The sequence below is a fragment of the Callithrix jacchus genome, chromosome 2, assembly GCF_049354715.1.
Source record: "Callithrix jacchus isolate 240 chromosome 2, calJac240_pri, whole genome shotgun sequence".
Lineage (NCBI taxonomy): Eukaryota > Metazoa > Chordata > Mammalia > Primates > Cebidae > Callithrix > Callithrix jacchus.
Genome location: NC_133503.1, coordinates 11,074,061 through 11,091,309, shown reverse-complemented (window position 1 = coordinate 11,091,309; position 17,249 = coordinate 11,074,061). Strand labels below are relative to the sequence as shown.

The window sequence follows — 17,249 nt, the reverse complement described above, 5'->3', positions numbered from 1 at the left end:
GTTGCCCTGCTCAGCTTGGAGGGGCTGTGCTCACCTCATTCTTTTGTATTCCTAGCTGTGGTTGTATGCAATCACACACTCCACTGCCACAAATACAATACCTGAGTTTCCCGGGTTGCTAAAGCGTCACAGTGATCGGACTCAGTCCCATGCCCTCTGAGGTTTAGAATTCACATGGTCTTAGCATACGAGCGGAAAGGCCTCCTTGTTTCTCTGAAGTCGGCTTGAAGTTGACTCAGTATTTTCTCATCCAGAAGGGATGGGACTGAAGTTTAGTAGACAGGGCAGGATTAGGTGGAATTTGTCAGTGTGTTTTCCTAAAAAGAAAGAAAAAAAAAAAAAGCTGAGTTGGACCGTCTGTACTCACAGTCTTTAGGATTGGTGCATGTATATAGTATTACGTGAAAGAGCGGTTGGCCTTCTGCGATTTCGATAAAACCTTCTCATCTAAGACCTAGACCGTCTTGTTTTGTGGAACACATGTGATAGGCCTCTGTCCTTTCCTGGGGAGGAAGCTGGGGTTCAGACACCATTGATCCAACCGCACTTGCCCCTCCTTCTCCCGCCATTCTGTTCATCAGGTTACTTACTCAGCCGAGAGCTCTGTTGTTGTAGTGGCCCAGAGGAGACGAGTCACCCAGTGGACACCATCTGTACCATAACAGCTCTGTCCTTTCCCCCCAACAGGTGACAGAGCTGAATGAGCCACTGTCCAATGAGGAACGAAACCTCCTGTCTGTGGCCTACAAGAATGTGGTGGGGGCACGCCGCTCTTCTTGGAGGGTCATCAGTAGCATTGAGCAGAAGACATCTGCAGACGGCAACGAGAAGAAGATAGAGATGGTGCGCGCGTACCGGGAGAAGATAGAGAAGGAGCTGGAGGCGGTGTGCCAAGATGTGCTGAGCCTGCTGGATAACTACCTGATCAAGAATTGCAGTGAGACCCAGTACGAGAGCAAAGTGTTCTACCTGAAGATGAAAGGGGACTACTACCGTTACCTGGCTGAAGTGGCCACTGGAGAGAAGAGGGCGACGGTGGTGGAGTCCTCCGAGAAGGCCTACAGTGAAGCCCACGAGATCAGCAAAGAGCACATGCAGCCCACCCACCCCATCCGATTAGGCCTGGCTCTTAACTACTCCGTCTTCTACTATGAGATCCAGAACGCCCCGGAGCAAGCGTGCCACTTGGCCAAGACCGCATTCGACGATGCCATCGCCGAGCTCGACACCCTCAACGAGGACTCCTACAAGGACTCCACGCTCATCATGCAGCTCCTCCGCGACAACCTCACGCTCTGGACGAGCGACCAGCAGGACGACGACGGTGGTGAAGGCAACAATTAAGGCCCCAGGGGGACTGGCAGCGCACGCGGATGCTACTACTGCAGTCTTTATTTTTTTCCCATGAGTTGGGGGTCGGGTGGGGGAGGGAAAGGGAGGGATGACCTTCCCAGGGAGAAACCCACGACCTGTCCTGTCTTTGATCGCCTCTTTGACATTTTTGCCAAAATACCACTAGTGGAAAGTCAGGCTAGCTGTGCTGGTGTTGGAATAGCAGCCTCACATGGCGTCCGGACAGTTCTGTGGGTCATGCAAGGTGGAGCTGTCTGTCTCTGATGTAACTTACTGCTAGGAGATAGGGTTTCAGATGAAAAACCTTAGAAGAGGAATGGCCCTCATTCAGTAAGTTCTGTGGTTCCAGTAAGGGTTTTTATGTACATGCGCTCTCGTCTCTCATTTTGGGTACTTTCTATCTCATCTGTCTCGGCTCTGCATGTTTTCCAGGGTGTAGCCTACAGACATGGAATGGTGTAAACCCCGGACTGACAGACTTAGAACCTGAGGCCTCGTGCGTCCTGTGGTTTAGGCCTTGCCAGTTTTCGGAAGTCTCGGATTAGCTGACAGTATTAACACTAATTTGCAGTTTACAGTATTTCTACATGACAGCCATATGTAACATCAAGCCATCGACTGCGTATTTTTCCTTTGGTTTGCTAGTTGTTTGGGCTTTAACATCCGTGTTCGGCCTTAGCCGGTTGGTGTTGCTGTTGATCGGTCTCCTAGGCTAAATGAGGAGAATGAAAGCGACTTCAGCTTTTGGTTAATAGGTGCTTGGCAGGTGGCTGTGGGATTTTTTTTTTTTTTTTTTGTCCTCCTTTCCTCTTAACATAAATCCACCACCAAAATTATCTATCCTCTTGAGAGAAACATGAAATGCCACAAAAATAGAGAAAATTCAGGTCTGTATGTCATGGATCATGTTGGTATTTTCAGAGAACGTCCCGCTTCCGAAGCTGCCACAGCTCCCTCCTCAGGGATCACACTGCCGTCGCCCACTTTGCACTGGAGCGTTTCCCACTGCCCCTCGTGCTGGCGGACGCAGCTGGGTGGAGAAGCTTTGGGGTCGTAGAGGCGTCTGGAGAAGGTCTGTGGTGCAGTGCGTGAAAATTCAGGTGCTAGAAGCCTACTGGTAGAAAAACCCAAAAGGAAGAGCTCTATCCATAACCATTCTGTCAAATTTCGGGAGCCTTGTCAGTGTGCTGGTTTTTCCTCCCTGAAGCCTCCTTCCCCTAGTCATTGTTGTAGGAAGATAAACTAAAACTGTTCCAGGGAACGAACACTTAACTCCTATTTGACCAGAACTTTTTCCTCTCTATATAGTTGTTCTTTTTAATGAAAAAAGCATAGAAATTGGAGCTTGGCTTGTCTCGTGCAGCCAGCGCGCATTCAGAATGGACGGAAACAACATTGCTCTTTCCACCCATTTGTTTTCAGTCCGCCCTGAGTCCCTCGTCCTCATTTCAGGTAAATCTGTCCAGCTGTTAACACGGCCTGAGTGCGCACCCAGGTTTTCATCACGTCAGTGGCAGTAGAAACTCCCGAGGCGTCTAATGATAGCACACTTGTGTTCTTCGTTCCTTTGTTTTATTTAGGCAAGAAGAAGTGTGAGTAATAATTGAGGAAAAACGGACAGATGCGTTTGCTAAATACCAAAACTGAGCTTACACTTAGGAACTGAGTATGTGTAACAGGATACAGGTGACAGTGAAGATGGAAGAACCACGATGAGCACAGACTCTGTGTGCTCCGTGACATTGCACAGTTTACCCAGCATGACTTTCCTTAGAAGGCCCCCTCCTCACGCTAGAGCAGAAGTCCCAGTTCACTGAAGCTACCAGAAGAACTCGTAGCAGAAAGCTTCGCCGCTTTGGTGCCTCTTACAGGCACCTCAAGTCATTGCCCCGGGAGGAAAATGATTTCGGGAGGGGGCGGGGTAGGTGGGGCTTTCCCTAATTTATCTTCATGTCCAGTGAGCAGTGTTGCGTTTTTCCTTGTAGCATTTGGAAATGATTTACTGGAATTACAAAACCTATTTTCCCTTTAAGTTTCAGCTTTGGCTCTGGCTGCTTCTTAGAATAATGCAAGATTTAAAAATCACACCTGAGGGCTAAAAACGGAGCGGGAATGGGAGACTTGATATTTAAGCAGCTTGAATGGTTTTTCTTTTCTTTATTTTTAAAGAAATGCACTTGCCTATGATACTGTCTCCAGTGAAATGATCACTCCTCCATTACTCTATCGATACAATATTGTGCATGCTAGTGTTGTATTTCTATACAGTAGCTTGAAATTGATTAACTTATACTGTAGGTGTTATGTATTCCTATGACAAAAATTAAGTCTTCAAATTTTTTAAAGGTTTTTTTGTTTTGTTTTGTTTTTAATTTAATTATTCCTTTTGGGGGTAAAGTTTGCTCTACCAAATAGTGATTGTAACAAATTGATCTGTTTTGGATGTTGCTATAGTGACATGCAGTTATATATTTTGTTTTTAAAAGGGGGGGGAGCAAAAGAAACACCAGTGTTAGCTTAATCTTAATGTCTGGTGTTTGTCATGGTGAAATTATAACTATTACAGTGTTGGAGAACAACGAACACGTTCTCTGAATGAGCCTTTGTGCTTTTTGTCATGTTATGCAGTGAACTATTTTTAAGGTCTAATCAGTGATTATTTTTCCAGCTCCGTGTTTCTCTAAGGAATTATTTCACACACGGACCATCTTTAGCAGTTTCCTCAGTGATGGAATATCATGAATGTGAGTCATTATGTAGCTGTCGTACATTGAGCAAATAAACTTACAGATCTGACGCCAGTGCTCCTTAGCTTCATTGTGTGAGTTTGACTGTTCTTTGCTTTTGAAGGTTGGAGCGGATGTTGGTGTTCTCTTCCCCCACTCAAGGAGTGAGAATGGATTGGCAGTAAAAGGGAAAGAGTATGCAGGAAGACAGTATCTACTGGGAAGCACCTCCAGCCAGGAAGCAGATTTGGCTTTTGGGACTTGAAAAACCATTGCATCAGGCGGGGCACGCCGTGGCTCACACCTGTAGTCTCAGTACTTTGGGGAGGCTGAGGCGGGCAGATCACGAGGTCAGGAATTCAATACCAGCCTGGCCAACATGGTGAAACCTTGTCTCTACTAAAAATACAAAAACTAGCTGGGCATGGTGGCGGGTGCCTTTTATCCCAGCTACTCTGGAAGCTGAGGCAGGAGAATCGCTTGAGCCCAAGAGGTTGCAGTGAGCCAAGATCGCACCTTTGCACTCCAGCCTGGGCAACAAGTGGAAAACGCCATCTCAAAAAACAAAAACAAAAAACTAGGTCAAGTAGTAGCTACCAGCTCTTCAGTACACACTGACCAAGCACTTTTAGTGTAGCAGTTATAAAAAAAATTGACTTATTACTGTAACAGGGTCACTGAAGAAGGAGGAAAGTCATGTGTCCTCTCTGCTTATGCATCCAGTCTGTTGTGATGTGGTTTTTTTTTTGAGATGGAGTCTTGCTCTGTTGCTCAGGCTGGAGTGCAGTGGCGCAGTCTCGGCTCACTGCAGCCTCCGCCTCCCAGGTTCCAGCGATTGTCTTGCCTCAGCCTCCTGAGTAGCTGGAATTACAGGCGCAACCTACCACGCCTGGCTAACTTTTGTATTTTTAGTAGAGACAGGGTTTCCCCATGTTTGTCAGGCTGGTCTTGACTCCTGACCTCGTGATCCACCCGCCTCAGCTTCCCAAAGTGCCGGGATTACAGGCTTGAGCCACCGCTCTCGGCCTTCGTGATAGATGTTTTCTTAAGACAGGGCTCACTCAGGCTAGAGTACAGCAGTATAATCGTAGCTCACTGCAGCCTCAAACTCCTGGTGCTCTTGGCAGGGCGTGGTGGCTCACGTTTGTAATCCCAGCACTTTGGAGGCCAAGGCGGGCAGATCACCCGACATCAGGAGTTCAATACCAGCCCGACCAACATGGTGAAACCTGGTATTAAAAAAAAAAAAAAAAAAAAAGACCAGCCTGGGCAACACAGTGCATAGTGAGACCCTTGTCTCTACAAAAATTAGGTGGGTGTGGTGGTGCCCACCTGTAGTCCCAGCTACTCAGGAGGCTGAGGTGGAAGGATTGCTTGGGCTCAGGAGGTTGAGGCTGCAGTGAGCCATGATCATGCCACTGAGTTCCAGCCTGGGAGACAGAGCAAGAACAAAAAACAAAAAAGGGTCAGGCTGAGTGGCTCATGCCTGTAATCCCAGCACTTTGGGAGACTGAGGCAGGCAGGTCATGAGGTCGAGATTGAGACCATCCTGGCCAATATGATGAAACCCTGTCTCTACTAAAAATGCAAAAAAGTTAGCTGGACATAACGGCACACCTGTAATCCCAGCTATTCTGGAGGCTGAGGCTGGAAAATAACTTGAACCCAGGAGGCAGAGGCTACAGTTAGCCAAGATCACTCCATTGCATTCAAGCCAGGTGGACAGAGCGAGACTCCGTCTCAAAACAAAAACCAAAAAGACGTATACTACATGAATTAAATCAGTCTGTAGATCAGGCACTGGTGGTAAAGGTCTTTTTTGCCTCTTTTTCAGTATACTCTAGAATTTTTTAAATAACTGATACTAGGCCGGGTGTGGTGGCTCATACCTGGGAGGCGAGGTGGGCGGACCACCTGAGGCCAGGAGTTCCAGAGCATCCTGGCCAACATGGAGAAACCCTGTCTCTACTAAAAATACAAAAATTAGCCGGGCATGGTGGCACATGCCTTTTATCCCAGCTACTCGGGAGGCTGAGGCTGGAGAATCGCTTGAACCCAGAGATGGTTGTGAGCTGAGATTGTGCCATGGCACTCCAGCCTGGGCAACAGAGCAAGACTCCATCTCCAAAACAAACAAAAGCTGATACTCTGAAAAGTGATTAAAAATGACGATATGAAACCGCAGAGGTCTCGATTCCAAGAACTTCAGGGGTGGAGTAGAGAGGCCATAAATGAGTTAATTCAGTGGGACCTTCTAGTGCAGCGAATACACCGCTGCTGACTATGAAAGCCGTTTCCTCCAGTCTATTTCTGTGTGGTGACCACACGCACTGGCCTATGCTCTGGTCAGCTGAAACTGCACATTGACTCACGGGGTGATTTGAGTGTCTACGGATGGCACCTACCTCCTGGGTGCACAGTTCCCAAAGCTGGCTTGGGAAACAACTTGAGCACTGGCTGGGTACTTACTGTTCTAGGAGTTGACAGTAAGTGGTCACCGGCCTAATCAGAACATTCACATGTGGCATGTCAGCTTGCTAATTAGCCTGCTGGTTTGAATTTTCTGGTGTGGATAAATGTGGTTGAATCTGAATGGCCACAAGTCCACCTCTCATTAACCACAGAGAGCTGTGGTCAGTGAGGAGTGAGGGTGGGAGTGGCTGGATCACACTGGCAAGACACGAGTCAAGACATCTTAGGTTACCTGAGGTACTAACATGGCACTCTGTAATCCAAAGTATTGGAGAGGAAAGTCTGTAGGAATTACTTTGAGGAACTTATGACTTTGGGCTGTTTTCTCCTTTACTTTTTTGGAGAGACAGGCTCTCGATCTGTTGCACAGGCTGGAATGCAGTGGCATGATCACAATTCACTGTGGCCTCTACCTCCTAGGCTCAAATGATCCTCCTATCTCAGCGCCCTGAATAGCTGGGACTGCAGGTGCGTACCACCACATACACCTGGCTAATTTTTCTATATTTTGCAGAGTTGGGGGTCTTGCTATATTGCCCAGGCTGGTCTTGAACTCCTGGCCTCAAGCAGTCTTCCCACCTCAGCCTCCCAAAGTGCTGGCATTATACACAAGCCGCTGCACCCAGCCGGTTTTTAATTTTGAGTTGGCAGTGCACACACGCTACAAAATACAAAAGCGTGAGGCAGCTGTATGCAGCCCATGAAGCTTGAAATATTTACTCTGTGGCCAGTAACCTGCAGACCCCTGGTTTATCAGAAACTCACCCACCACGCCCTTACCTGGTCATCCATCCATTCATTGCCGTCCTTAGAGGTAACTAACTACTGCCGTTCATTCTTCTTAATTTGGTTCAGACTGAAAGGATTTTTGCTGCCCTTGAGCACTGACATGACTCTGGCCTTGTGATTTTAAATACGGATAGTTGAAATTTGGTGGTCCCGAAGCAGACATCGTGAATTAGAATATTTAATCCCATTTAATGGGTAGTTCGGTGGTATTGGGGGACTTGGAGCCCAAACACAAAAACTAGTGCTCGCTTCGGCAGCATATATACTAAAACTGGAACAATACAGAGAAGACTAGCACGGCCCCTGCGCAAGGATGACACGCAAATTTGTGAAGCGTTCCATGTTTTTAAATTTTTTTCTAAAAAAAAAATTGACTTTGGGAGGCCGAGGCGGGTGGATCACGAGGTCAAGAGATCGAGACCATCCTGGTCAACCTGGTGAAACCCCGTCTCTACTAAAAATACAAAAAATTAGCTGGGCATGGTGGCGCGTGCCTGTAATCCCAGCTACTCGGGAGGCTGAGGCAGGAGAATTGCCTGAACCCAGGAGGCGGAGGTTGCGGTGAGCCGAGATCGCGCCTTTGCACTCCAGCCTGGGTAACGAGCGAAACTCCGTCTCAAAAAAAAAAATAATTGAAAAGAACATTTCAATGATTGGCTACAGACCCACTACTTGACATGGCAGATAATGTCTCTGTGTGTTTTGGAAACTTGAAAGTAAGTCACTGGGCCTGGTGCAGTGGCTCACACCTGTAATCCCAGCACTTTCGGAGACCAAGGCGGGCAGATCACAAGGTCAGGAGTTCAAGACCGGCCTGACCAACATAGTGAAACCCCGTCTCTACTAAAAATACAAAAGTTAGCCGGGCATGGTGGCACACACCTGTAATCCCAGCTACTCAGAAGGCTGACACATGAGAATCTCTTGAACCTGGGAGGCGAAGGTTGCAGTGAGCTGAGATCGCATTACTGCACTCCAGCCTGGGCCACAGAGACTCCATCTAAAAAAAAAAAAAGTCACCACTGGCATTTTACTCCCAATGTTCATATTTCTCCTTAAAAAAAGGACACCCTCAACCTGGTGCAGTGGTTTTTGCCTGTAATCCCAGCACTTTGGGAGGCTGAGGTGGGCAGATCACCTGAGATCAGGCGTTTGAGACCAGCCTGGTTAACATGGTGAAACCCTGTCTCTACTAAAAATACAAAAAAAAATGAGCCAGGCGTGGTGGCAGGTGCCTGTAATCCCTACACAGGAGGCTGAGGCAGGAGAATTGCTTGAACTCAGGGAGGAAGTTGCAAGTGAGCCAAGATCTCGCCACTGCCCTCCAGCACGGGGGACAGAGAGACTCCATCTCAAAAAATAAGAGGTGCCTCAATGAGGACTGGCTTTTACTCACAAAGTGTTCCACATACATCCTCACTAGGCCCAGAGTCCTGGTGGGCTGCAGCTGTTCTGCCCTAGGCATGGGGGAGCTGGGGAGACGGCGCAGCCCACCTTATTTACTCCAGTTAACTCAGGAACAGGAAGCATGCCTGAGCTGCTTCCTTCATATTGGATCTACCCGGGGATAATCACGATCTTGCTGTTATACTAGTTCTTCCCACTGTGATGGGGAAATTACCCTACCATTCACTGGCTCTTAGGAGCTGAGAAGATACATGAAAACCTCTTTTTACTCTCTTAATCTGAAGCCAGATTTTAGAGATGGGGTTTCACTGGTTGTCAGTTTTTTTCTTTTGAGACAGGATCTCGTTCTGTTGCCCAGGCTGGAATGCAGTGATGCAGTCAGTCACAGCTCATTGCAGCTTCCAATTCCTAGACTCCAAGCAATCCTCCTGCCTCAGCGTCCCAAGTAGCTGGGCTACCTTGCCTGGCTAATTAAAATTTTTTTTGCAGAGACTGGGTCTTACTATACTGTGTTGCTCAGGCTGGTCTTGAACGCCTGGGCTTAAGCAATCCTTCTGCCTCGGCCTCCCAAACTGCTGGGATTTACAGGTGTGAGCCACCATGCCCAGCTGGGTTGTCGGTTCTTTAAAACCAGAGTGAAACCTGATTTTTTATTCCACCAGGTTTATCAAAGCAGACTGCCTTCCAAGAGGTGGTATTTTTTGTTTTGTTTTGAGACAGAGTCTCGCTCTGCCACCCAAGCTGGAGTGCAGTGGTGTGTGATCTTGGCTCACTGCACCCTTCACCTCCTGGGTTCAGACGATTCTCCTGTCTCAGCCTCCTGAGTAGCTGGAATTACAGGCGTGCGCCACCACACCGGCTAATTTTTGTATTTTTAGTAGAGATGGGGTTGCACCATGTTTGTCAGGCTGGTCTCAAACTCCTGACCTCGTGATCTGCCCACCTCGGCTTCCCAAAGTGCTGGGTTTACAGGCGTGAGCCACTGTGCCCAGCCCAAGAGAGGTTTTTTTTTAGTATTATAGTTTATTAGGGGTTTTGCCTGCTAAGTTTGCTGAGTAAAGTCTCGGACAAGGAGTGTGGGTAGTGGGCAGATCAAGAGTAAAAAAAATACTCTCTTGCCCTAAATCAGGAGACTACATTAGAAACAGACAAGATAGATTCAGAAAATGAAGGATGACTAAAAGGTATAAAGGACAGAGCAACTTGTAGCTGACTGCAAGCATTTTGGGGTGAGTCTTTTTTTTTTTTCATGTAATCTCCTTAAATACCGCCCAAATCTCCAAGGTCAAACAGATGCCACCTCCTACTGCTGGGGCGGCAGCAAGATGAGTGATAATCATTGCTCCCCATGGTATGTTAGTTAGCACTTCGATTTCTTTCGCCTAGTGGTGACAGAGCCAAAATGAAACTGGGTAAGTACAAAACACAGCAAAATAGCAGCGGCCCCATCCCTCAGGGCTTCACCCACGCACCAACCACAACTGGTCTGGCTGCCCCTGCCCCATTCTTTGGGGTACAGAACGCTGCGATGATGCTGGTTTGCTAAGGCCCCGGAGCTGGGCGTAGGGATTCGGCATCCCTCCTGGTCCAGGTCTGAGTCCCCTCCCTACTCCCACCTGAGGGCACCTGCGGTCCGGTCCCCTGCTGACCCCTCCAAGCTCTGAAGCTGGCTCTCCCCGGGACCGCCTCTTCCGGACCCCGGACTGCAACAGCGCCCTCGAGCCCGGCCACCCCCGGGTCTAACTCATCTGGGAGCTCCATCCTCCGCCCAAACTCTTGAGTACCTCCCTTCCCCAAACGCCCAGACCCCGGGCCAAGGAGGCCTTTTGCTGCTGGCGTCTCCAGTAAAGGGGGGGCTGCTTTGCACCGGCGAGCCGTTCGTCCCTGGCCCCGGTGTGTAATGGCGCACCTCTGGTGCACGGGTTTCTCGACGGAAGCACCGGATTCTCGGACCGCGCAGAGACCAGGGTCCCCGGACTACGCCGAGGCCCGGATGTGGATTGGGCGGGGCCGCGGCTGTGTTCGCAGCCCCGTGCCGGGAGGCAGCCCCCTCCCTCTCAGGCACGGCAAGAGCCAATCACAGGCCAGCGTGTCCCCGCTCCACCAATAGTCGGCCTGTTGCTAGGGCCTTGGTCTTTGCTCCGGAATGGGCCCGCTCTGCTGCTCCAGGGCTTCATTTGTTGCAAACCCGGTCCTCCAGCCACCCGGGAGCTTTATCTCCCAATTTAACCCGCTTCTCTCTCCTCCGTCTTCAGCCTGCACCTTTGTTACGTGCTTGGGAGGGCGGAGCCTTGGGGTCGTGGTGGGTCCTTGGTCCCACGCCGGACCTTCAGTTTCCCTATCTGAACAATGACGTGATCTCTCGTATCCCAGCCTGTATTGGTTTGCTATCCATTCTTACCTACACATCCCTGCTTCTGGAAACAGCCCTGGGAGGTCTGCGTTATCAGCAGATTGCAGAAGAGGAAACTCCTGGCCCCCGACGCACACAACAGCTGGGAGGTTTCTGGTGGCGACCTGGGTCTGACAGGTTCCATCACCTTACACGTGGGCACCATGGTTGCAGCAGTGAGGAAGGGGGCAGATCTGGTGTCCTGGGGACACTGAGGCCTTCCCCCTGCCTCTCTTTGGTATCCCAGGCCCTCCATTGCTAGGTCCCAACCTACCTGTCCAAACTCGGCCGCCGCATGCCTCCTGTGCGCCCTGCAAGACCCTCTGCTCGAATGCCCTTCCCTCCCACGGTCCTGATGGTGATAACTTTGAATTGAACAGCGGCGGCCAGCCAGGGCTAGGGCTGTCCCCCATCAGTCCTGAAAGATGTCAGAAATGGATTAAAGATACCCAATCTCCCCACTTCTCATCTCCTGACATAGAGTTGTATAATCTCAGGCCGAGGGAGACGAGTTGCCCAATTCACTATCAAGGCGGGATTTAGGAATTAAAAATCAATTCCAATGTGGCTGCTGTTTAAAAGGTGGGATTCTGTCACACAGCAATGCCTATTTTCTCTTTCTTTTTTTCTTTTCTTGACGGGGTTTCGCTTTTGTCACCCAGGCTGGAATGCAATGGAACGATCTCAGCTCACTGCAACCTCCGGCTCCTGGGTTGAAGCGATCCTCCTGCCTCAGCCTTCTGAGTAGCTGAGATTACAGGTTCATGCCACCACATTTGGCTAATTTTTGTATTTTTAGTAGGAATGAGGTTTCACCACGTTGGCCAGGCTAGTCTCGGACTCCTTTTCTCAGGTGATTCACCTGCCTCTGCCTCCTAAAGTGCTGGGATTACAGGTGTGAGCCACGACGCCGGGCCTCTTTCTTTTTTAGAGACAGGGTCTCACTCTGTTGCCCAGGCTGGACTGGAGTGCAGTGGTGCAATTATAGGTCACTGCAGCCTCCAACTCTTGGGCCCCCAAGTAGCTGGGACTTACCACCCAGCTGATTATTTATTTATTTATTTATTTATTTATTTATTTTAAGAAACAGGGTCGGCCGGGCGCAGTGGCTCAAGCCTATAATCCCAGCACTTTGGGAGGCCGAGGCGGTTGGATCACGAGGTCAAGAGATCAAGACCATCCTGGTCAACAAGGTGAAACCCCATCTCTACTAAAAATACAAAAATTAGCTGGGCATGGTGGTGCGTGCCTGTAATCCCAGCTACTCAGGAGGCTGAGGCAGGAGAATTACTTGAACCCAGGAGGCGGAGGTTGTGGTGAGCTGAGATCGCCCCATTGCACTCCAGCCTGGGTAACAAGAGTGAAACTCCATCTCAAAAAAAAAAAAAAAAAGAAAAAGAAACAGGGTCTCTGAGGTAGGAGGATCTCCTGAGCCCAGGAGTTCTGGACTGTAGTGCGCTATGCCGATCGGGTGTCCACATTAATTTCGGCATCAATATGATGACCTCCCCGGATCGGGGGCCCACCAGGTTGCCTAAGGAGGGGTGAACCGGCCCGGGTCGGAAATGGAGCAGGTCAAAACTCCCATGCTGATCAGTGGTGGGATCGTGCCTGTGAATAGCCACTGCACTCCAGCCTGGGCAACATAGCGAGACCCTGTCTCTTTAAAGAAAAAAGAAAAAGAAAGAAAGAAACAGGGTCTCATTATGTTGCCCAGACTAGTCTCAGATACCGGACCTCAAGTCTCAGCTCCTAAAGTATTGGGATCACAGGTGAAAACCACTGTGCCCGACCCAATGTCTCATTTTCTGAATAAAGGGCTGTTGGAGGAGGAAGGCTTAAGATCTCAGGATTTGGATTCTCATCCCACCATGTCCTAGTTAGGTGACATAATCTCTCAAGGTATTTAGCCTTTTAGGGGGTCAGTTTCCTTATCTGTAAAATGGGAGTAATACAACCTACTTCAAAAATGTTTAGCAGTGACTGAGTGCTGACTATTTGCTCTGGGCAGTGTTCTAAAGATTCACAGTGGCCAGGTGCAGAGGCTGAAGCCTGTAATCCCAGCATTTTGGGAAGTTGAGGCAGGAGGATCACCAGAGGCCAGGAGTTCCAGACCAGCCTGGCCAACATCGCAAGACCCCGTCTCTACCAAAAATTACAAAATTAACCAGGCATATTGACAAATGTCTGTAGACCCGGCTACTTAGGAGGCTGAGGCAGGAGGATAGCTGGAACCCGGGAATTCAAGGCTGCAGTGAGTCGTAATGGCGCCAATGCACGCCAGCCTGGGTGACTGGGCAAGGTCCTGTTTCAGAAAACAGACTCCTTAGGTATTCATTCGTATAATCGCATCATCTTGCAGATGAAGAAACTGAGAGTTAGCAACACAGCCAAAGTCCCACACTTAAAAAGTAAGTGCCCAGGCCGGGCGCGGTGGCTCACGCCTTTTGTTCCAGGAGGCTGAGGTGGGTTCGAGACCAGACTGACCAACATGGAGAAACCCTGTCTCTACTAAAAATACAAAATTAGCTGGGCATGGTGACGCATGCCTGTAATCCCAGCTACTAGGGAGGCTGAGGCAGGAGAATCGCTTGAATCCGGGAGGCAGAGGGTACAATGAGCCAAGATCTGGCCACTGCACTCCAGCCTGGGCAACACGAGCAAAACTCCATCTCAAAAAAAAAAAAAAAAAAGGAAGTGGCCAAATGGGATCGAATCCAGGCAGTGTACATGAGTTCCTGCAGGCATAACTGCGATTCCATGCTGCCTCTCCGTGGAGTAGGGTTGCAGAGGATTTAATAAGCTAACGAGTGATTGGCAGCTAGCAGGTGCCTCCTAATATGTGCCAGTTCTGATTAGGACCAGAATAGAAACCGTGACCAACTCCCCCTGCAGCAGAGGTGCGACAGGGTGGGGCGGGGGCCCAGGCCCAGGCCTTGGCTGCCAGACCCTTCCAAGGCAGAGAGAGTGGGCTGGGTCCTCCAGGAGGGAAATTCAAGGAGGCTTGAAGGCTCTTGGACACCCGGGGCAGATAAGAATCTGGCTGGGTGTGGGGCTGGGGAGAGGGGCTGTGGGGAGGTGTCAGAGTTTTTCAAGAATGGGCCTCTGTTTTATTTATTTTTTTTGAGACAGAGTCTTGTTCTGATGCCCAGGCTAGAGTGCAGTGCCGTGATCTCGGCTAGCTGCAACATCCACCTCCTGGGTTCAAGAGATTCTCCTGCCTCAGCCTCCTGAGTAGCTGGAATTACAGGTACCTGCCATCGCACTTGGCTAATTTTTGTATTTTTAGTAGAGACAGGGTTTCACCTTGCTGGCCAGGCTGGTCTCAAACTGTTGACCTCAAGTTATCCACCTGCCTCAGCCTCCCAAAGTGCTGGGATTACTGGCGTGAACCACTGTGCCTGGCCTGTCTCTTTGTACTTAATTATTTATTTATAAGAGACAGGGTCTTGCTCTGTCTTCCAGCCCAGAGCGCAGTGGTATAATCATAGCTCACTGCAGCCTCAAGCCCTTGGGCTCAAGCAATCCTCTTGCCTCAGCCTCCTAAGTAGCTGGGGCTGTAGGTGTGCACTACCACACCCGGCTACTTTTTCCTATTTTTTTTTGTTTGTTTGTTTTTGGTAGAGATGAGGTCTCACTATGTTGCCCAGGCTGGTCTCACACTCCTAGGCTCAAGTGATCCTCCTGCTTCAGCCTCCCAAAGTGCTGAGATTACAGGTGTGAGCCACCACACCTGGCCAAGACCAAGTCATTTGCCTCTGTTTGCGCTCTGCAGGGCTCAGAACCTGGGCGGGGAAAGTGTCGGTGCCTGAGGAGTTCATTCTCTCTGGGAGGGCACCAGGGGGCAGTCGCTTACTGCTCTATCTGGGCCTGGGAGTGGGGCGAAGTGGGTGCACAGCCCGAACGCGTCCCCTAGGGGCCAGTCTCGGGCCTGCCTAGGCACGGCTCCATCCTCCGTGCGGGAGGGGCTGAGCCTTCCTGCCCGACCTTGACCCGAGCCTGGGTGGGGATTGATTTATTTTCCTCCCACCCAGAGCCCACTGCCCCCTTGCTGAGGGGATCGGCATGTGGGGATGCTCAGGGTTCAAGGCTTTCAGGCTGGGCAGGCTGGGCAGGTCTTGGAGGTCCTCAGCAGAGTGATGGAAGAAATTGCAAAGGGATGGTTTGGGCATGAAGGTTCAGAGAAAGGCAGGGTGGGATTCGACAGAAGGGGGCCTCAGAGAAGGGAGGGGAGCTTGGGGAAGTGAGGAAGTGCGGTCATCGGGTGGGGCCTCAGATTTCTTGGAGAAATCTAAGAGAGTTGGGATTTCAGGCCAGGCAAGGTAATCCCAGCACTTTGGAAGGCGGAAGCAGGAGGATCACTTGATTCCAGGAGTTCGAGACTTGCCTGGGTGACACAGTGAGACCTCCATCTCTACAAAAACTTTAAAACTTGGCTGGGCGCCGTGGCTCAAGCCTGTAGTCCCAGCACTTTGGGAGGCCGAGGCGGATGGATCACGAGGTCAAGAGATCGAGACCCTCCGGGTCAACATGGTGAAACCCCGTCTCTACTAAAAATACAAAAAATTGGCTGGGCCTGGTGGCACGTGCCTGTAGTCCCAGCTACTCGGGAGGCTGAGGCAGGCGAATTGCCTGAGCCCAGGAGGCGGAGGTTGCGGTGAGCTGAGATCGCGCCATTGCACTCCAGCCTGGGTAACAAGAGCGAAACTCCGTCTCAAAAAAAAAAAAAAATAGGAAAAGAAAAGAAAGCAAGAAAGGGTTTCATTCAGTGGGCAGGGAGGGGGTGCAGTCAGGGAGTAGAGCCGAGTGAGGGAGGAACAGAATGGGCAGATGGGGACTCCCAAGAGGTCCAGTGAAGGCATGAGGGTGGAGAGAGGGTAGGTGACCCCAAAGAAGGGAGTGCCTCTTTTTTTCTTTTTTTGAGATGGAGTCTCATTCTGTGGCCCAGGCTGGAGTGCAGTGGCACAGTCTCAGCTCACTGCAGCCTCCGCCTCCCGGGTTCAAGTGATTCTTCTGCCTCAGCCTCCCTAGAGGCTGGGACTACAGGGGCACGCCACCATGCCCAGCTTTTTTTTTTTTTTTTTTTTTGATTTCTAGTAGAGACGGGGTTTCACCATGTTGATCAGGCTGGTCTCAAACTCCTGACCTCGTGATCTGCCCTCCTCAGCCTCCTTGGGATTACAGGCTTGAGCCACCACGCCTGGCGGGAGTGACCTCTTTGTCATCCATCCACCTAAGTTTTCAACCTCCTTATCTCATGGCCTTCCCCAGCCTGAAGACACAGAGGCTCCTAACCATCCCTAGGAGGACTCTGAGGAACCCATTATACGGAGAGCAGAATGATGTGGGGAAAAGGGGTTACTCAGTGCCTGCCCTGGGGTCACAGGCCAGACTGAAGGGCCTTCTCACCAGGCCCTTCTTGATCATGCACAGAACTATCCAGGTGGCCTCAGGTCCAGTGGGACTTTGGTCTTCCCACAAAGGTTAGGGGACCTGGGTAGCTTCCAATAGTCATGATTCCCCCTTGATCTTCACCCTGTCCAGAACTGACAACAGGCAATCAGAGGTCACCCAGAAGTAGAGCCTCAGAATGGAAACTGAGCCCAGGGCCGGGCTGCACCCCAGGCCATGTCTCCGTCAGGGGTACAGCAGACCCATAGCAAGGGCTGGCCCCAGCCTAGGGCTTTTTGTTTTTTTTGTTTTTTTTTGAGACGGAGTCATGCTCTGTCACCCGGGCTGGAGTGCAATGGCATGATCTTGGCTCAGGGCAACCTCCACCTCCCGGGTTGAAGCAATTCTCCTGCCTCAGCCTCCTGAGTAGCTGCGATTACAGGTGCCCACTACCATTCATGGCTAACTTTTTGTATTTTTAGTAGAGACAAGGTTTCATCAGGTTGGCCAGGCCAGTCTTGAACTCCTGACCTCAGGTGATCCGCCTGCCTCCGACTCCCAAAAATGCTGGGATTACAGGCATGAGCCGCTTCGCCTGGCTAGCTTTTTTCTAAACACAGAGCTACTCCTGCTGCCTCGATCAATTCTTTATCTCTTTTAGAGACAAGATCTTGCTGTCACCCAGGCTGTAGTGCAATGGCGTGTCCATAGCTCGCACT

At 50.3% G+C, this 17,249-nt stretch overlaps 1 protein-coding gene and 1 non-coding gene across 2 annotated transcripts in view; both read left to right on the top strand.

Moving 5' to 3' along the window:
- The window catches only part of YWHAG (tyrosine 3-monooxygenase/tryptophan 5-monooxygenase activation protein gamma), a 33,391-nt gene extending 29,242 nt beyond the window's left edge, over window positions 1–4,149 (top strand). The window contains exon 2 of the mRNA XM_002743951.5: window positions 688–4,149. Coding sequence (XP_002743997.1) covers window positions 688–1,344 — 657 coding nt within the window. The 3' untranslated portion in view covers window positions 1,345–4,149. The remainder of the gene's footprint in view (window positions 1–687) is intronic.
- Window positions 4,150–7,581: 3,432 nt separating this feature from the next.
- Window positions 7,582–7,688, top strand: LOC118151804 (U6 spliceosomal RNA). Its single transcript, XR_004740212.1, has one exon. It is a non-coding gene; the product is annotated as a U6 spliceosomal RNA (small nuclear RNA).
- Window positions 7,689–17,249: the final 9,561 nt, after the last annotated feature.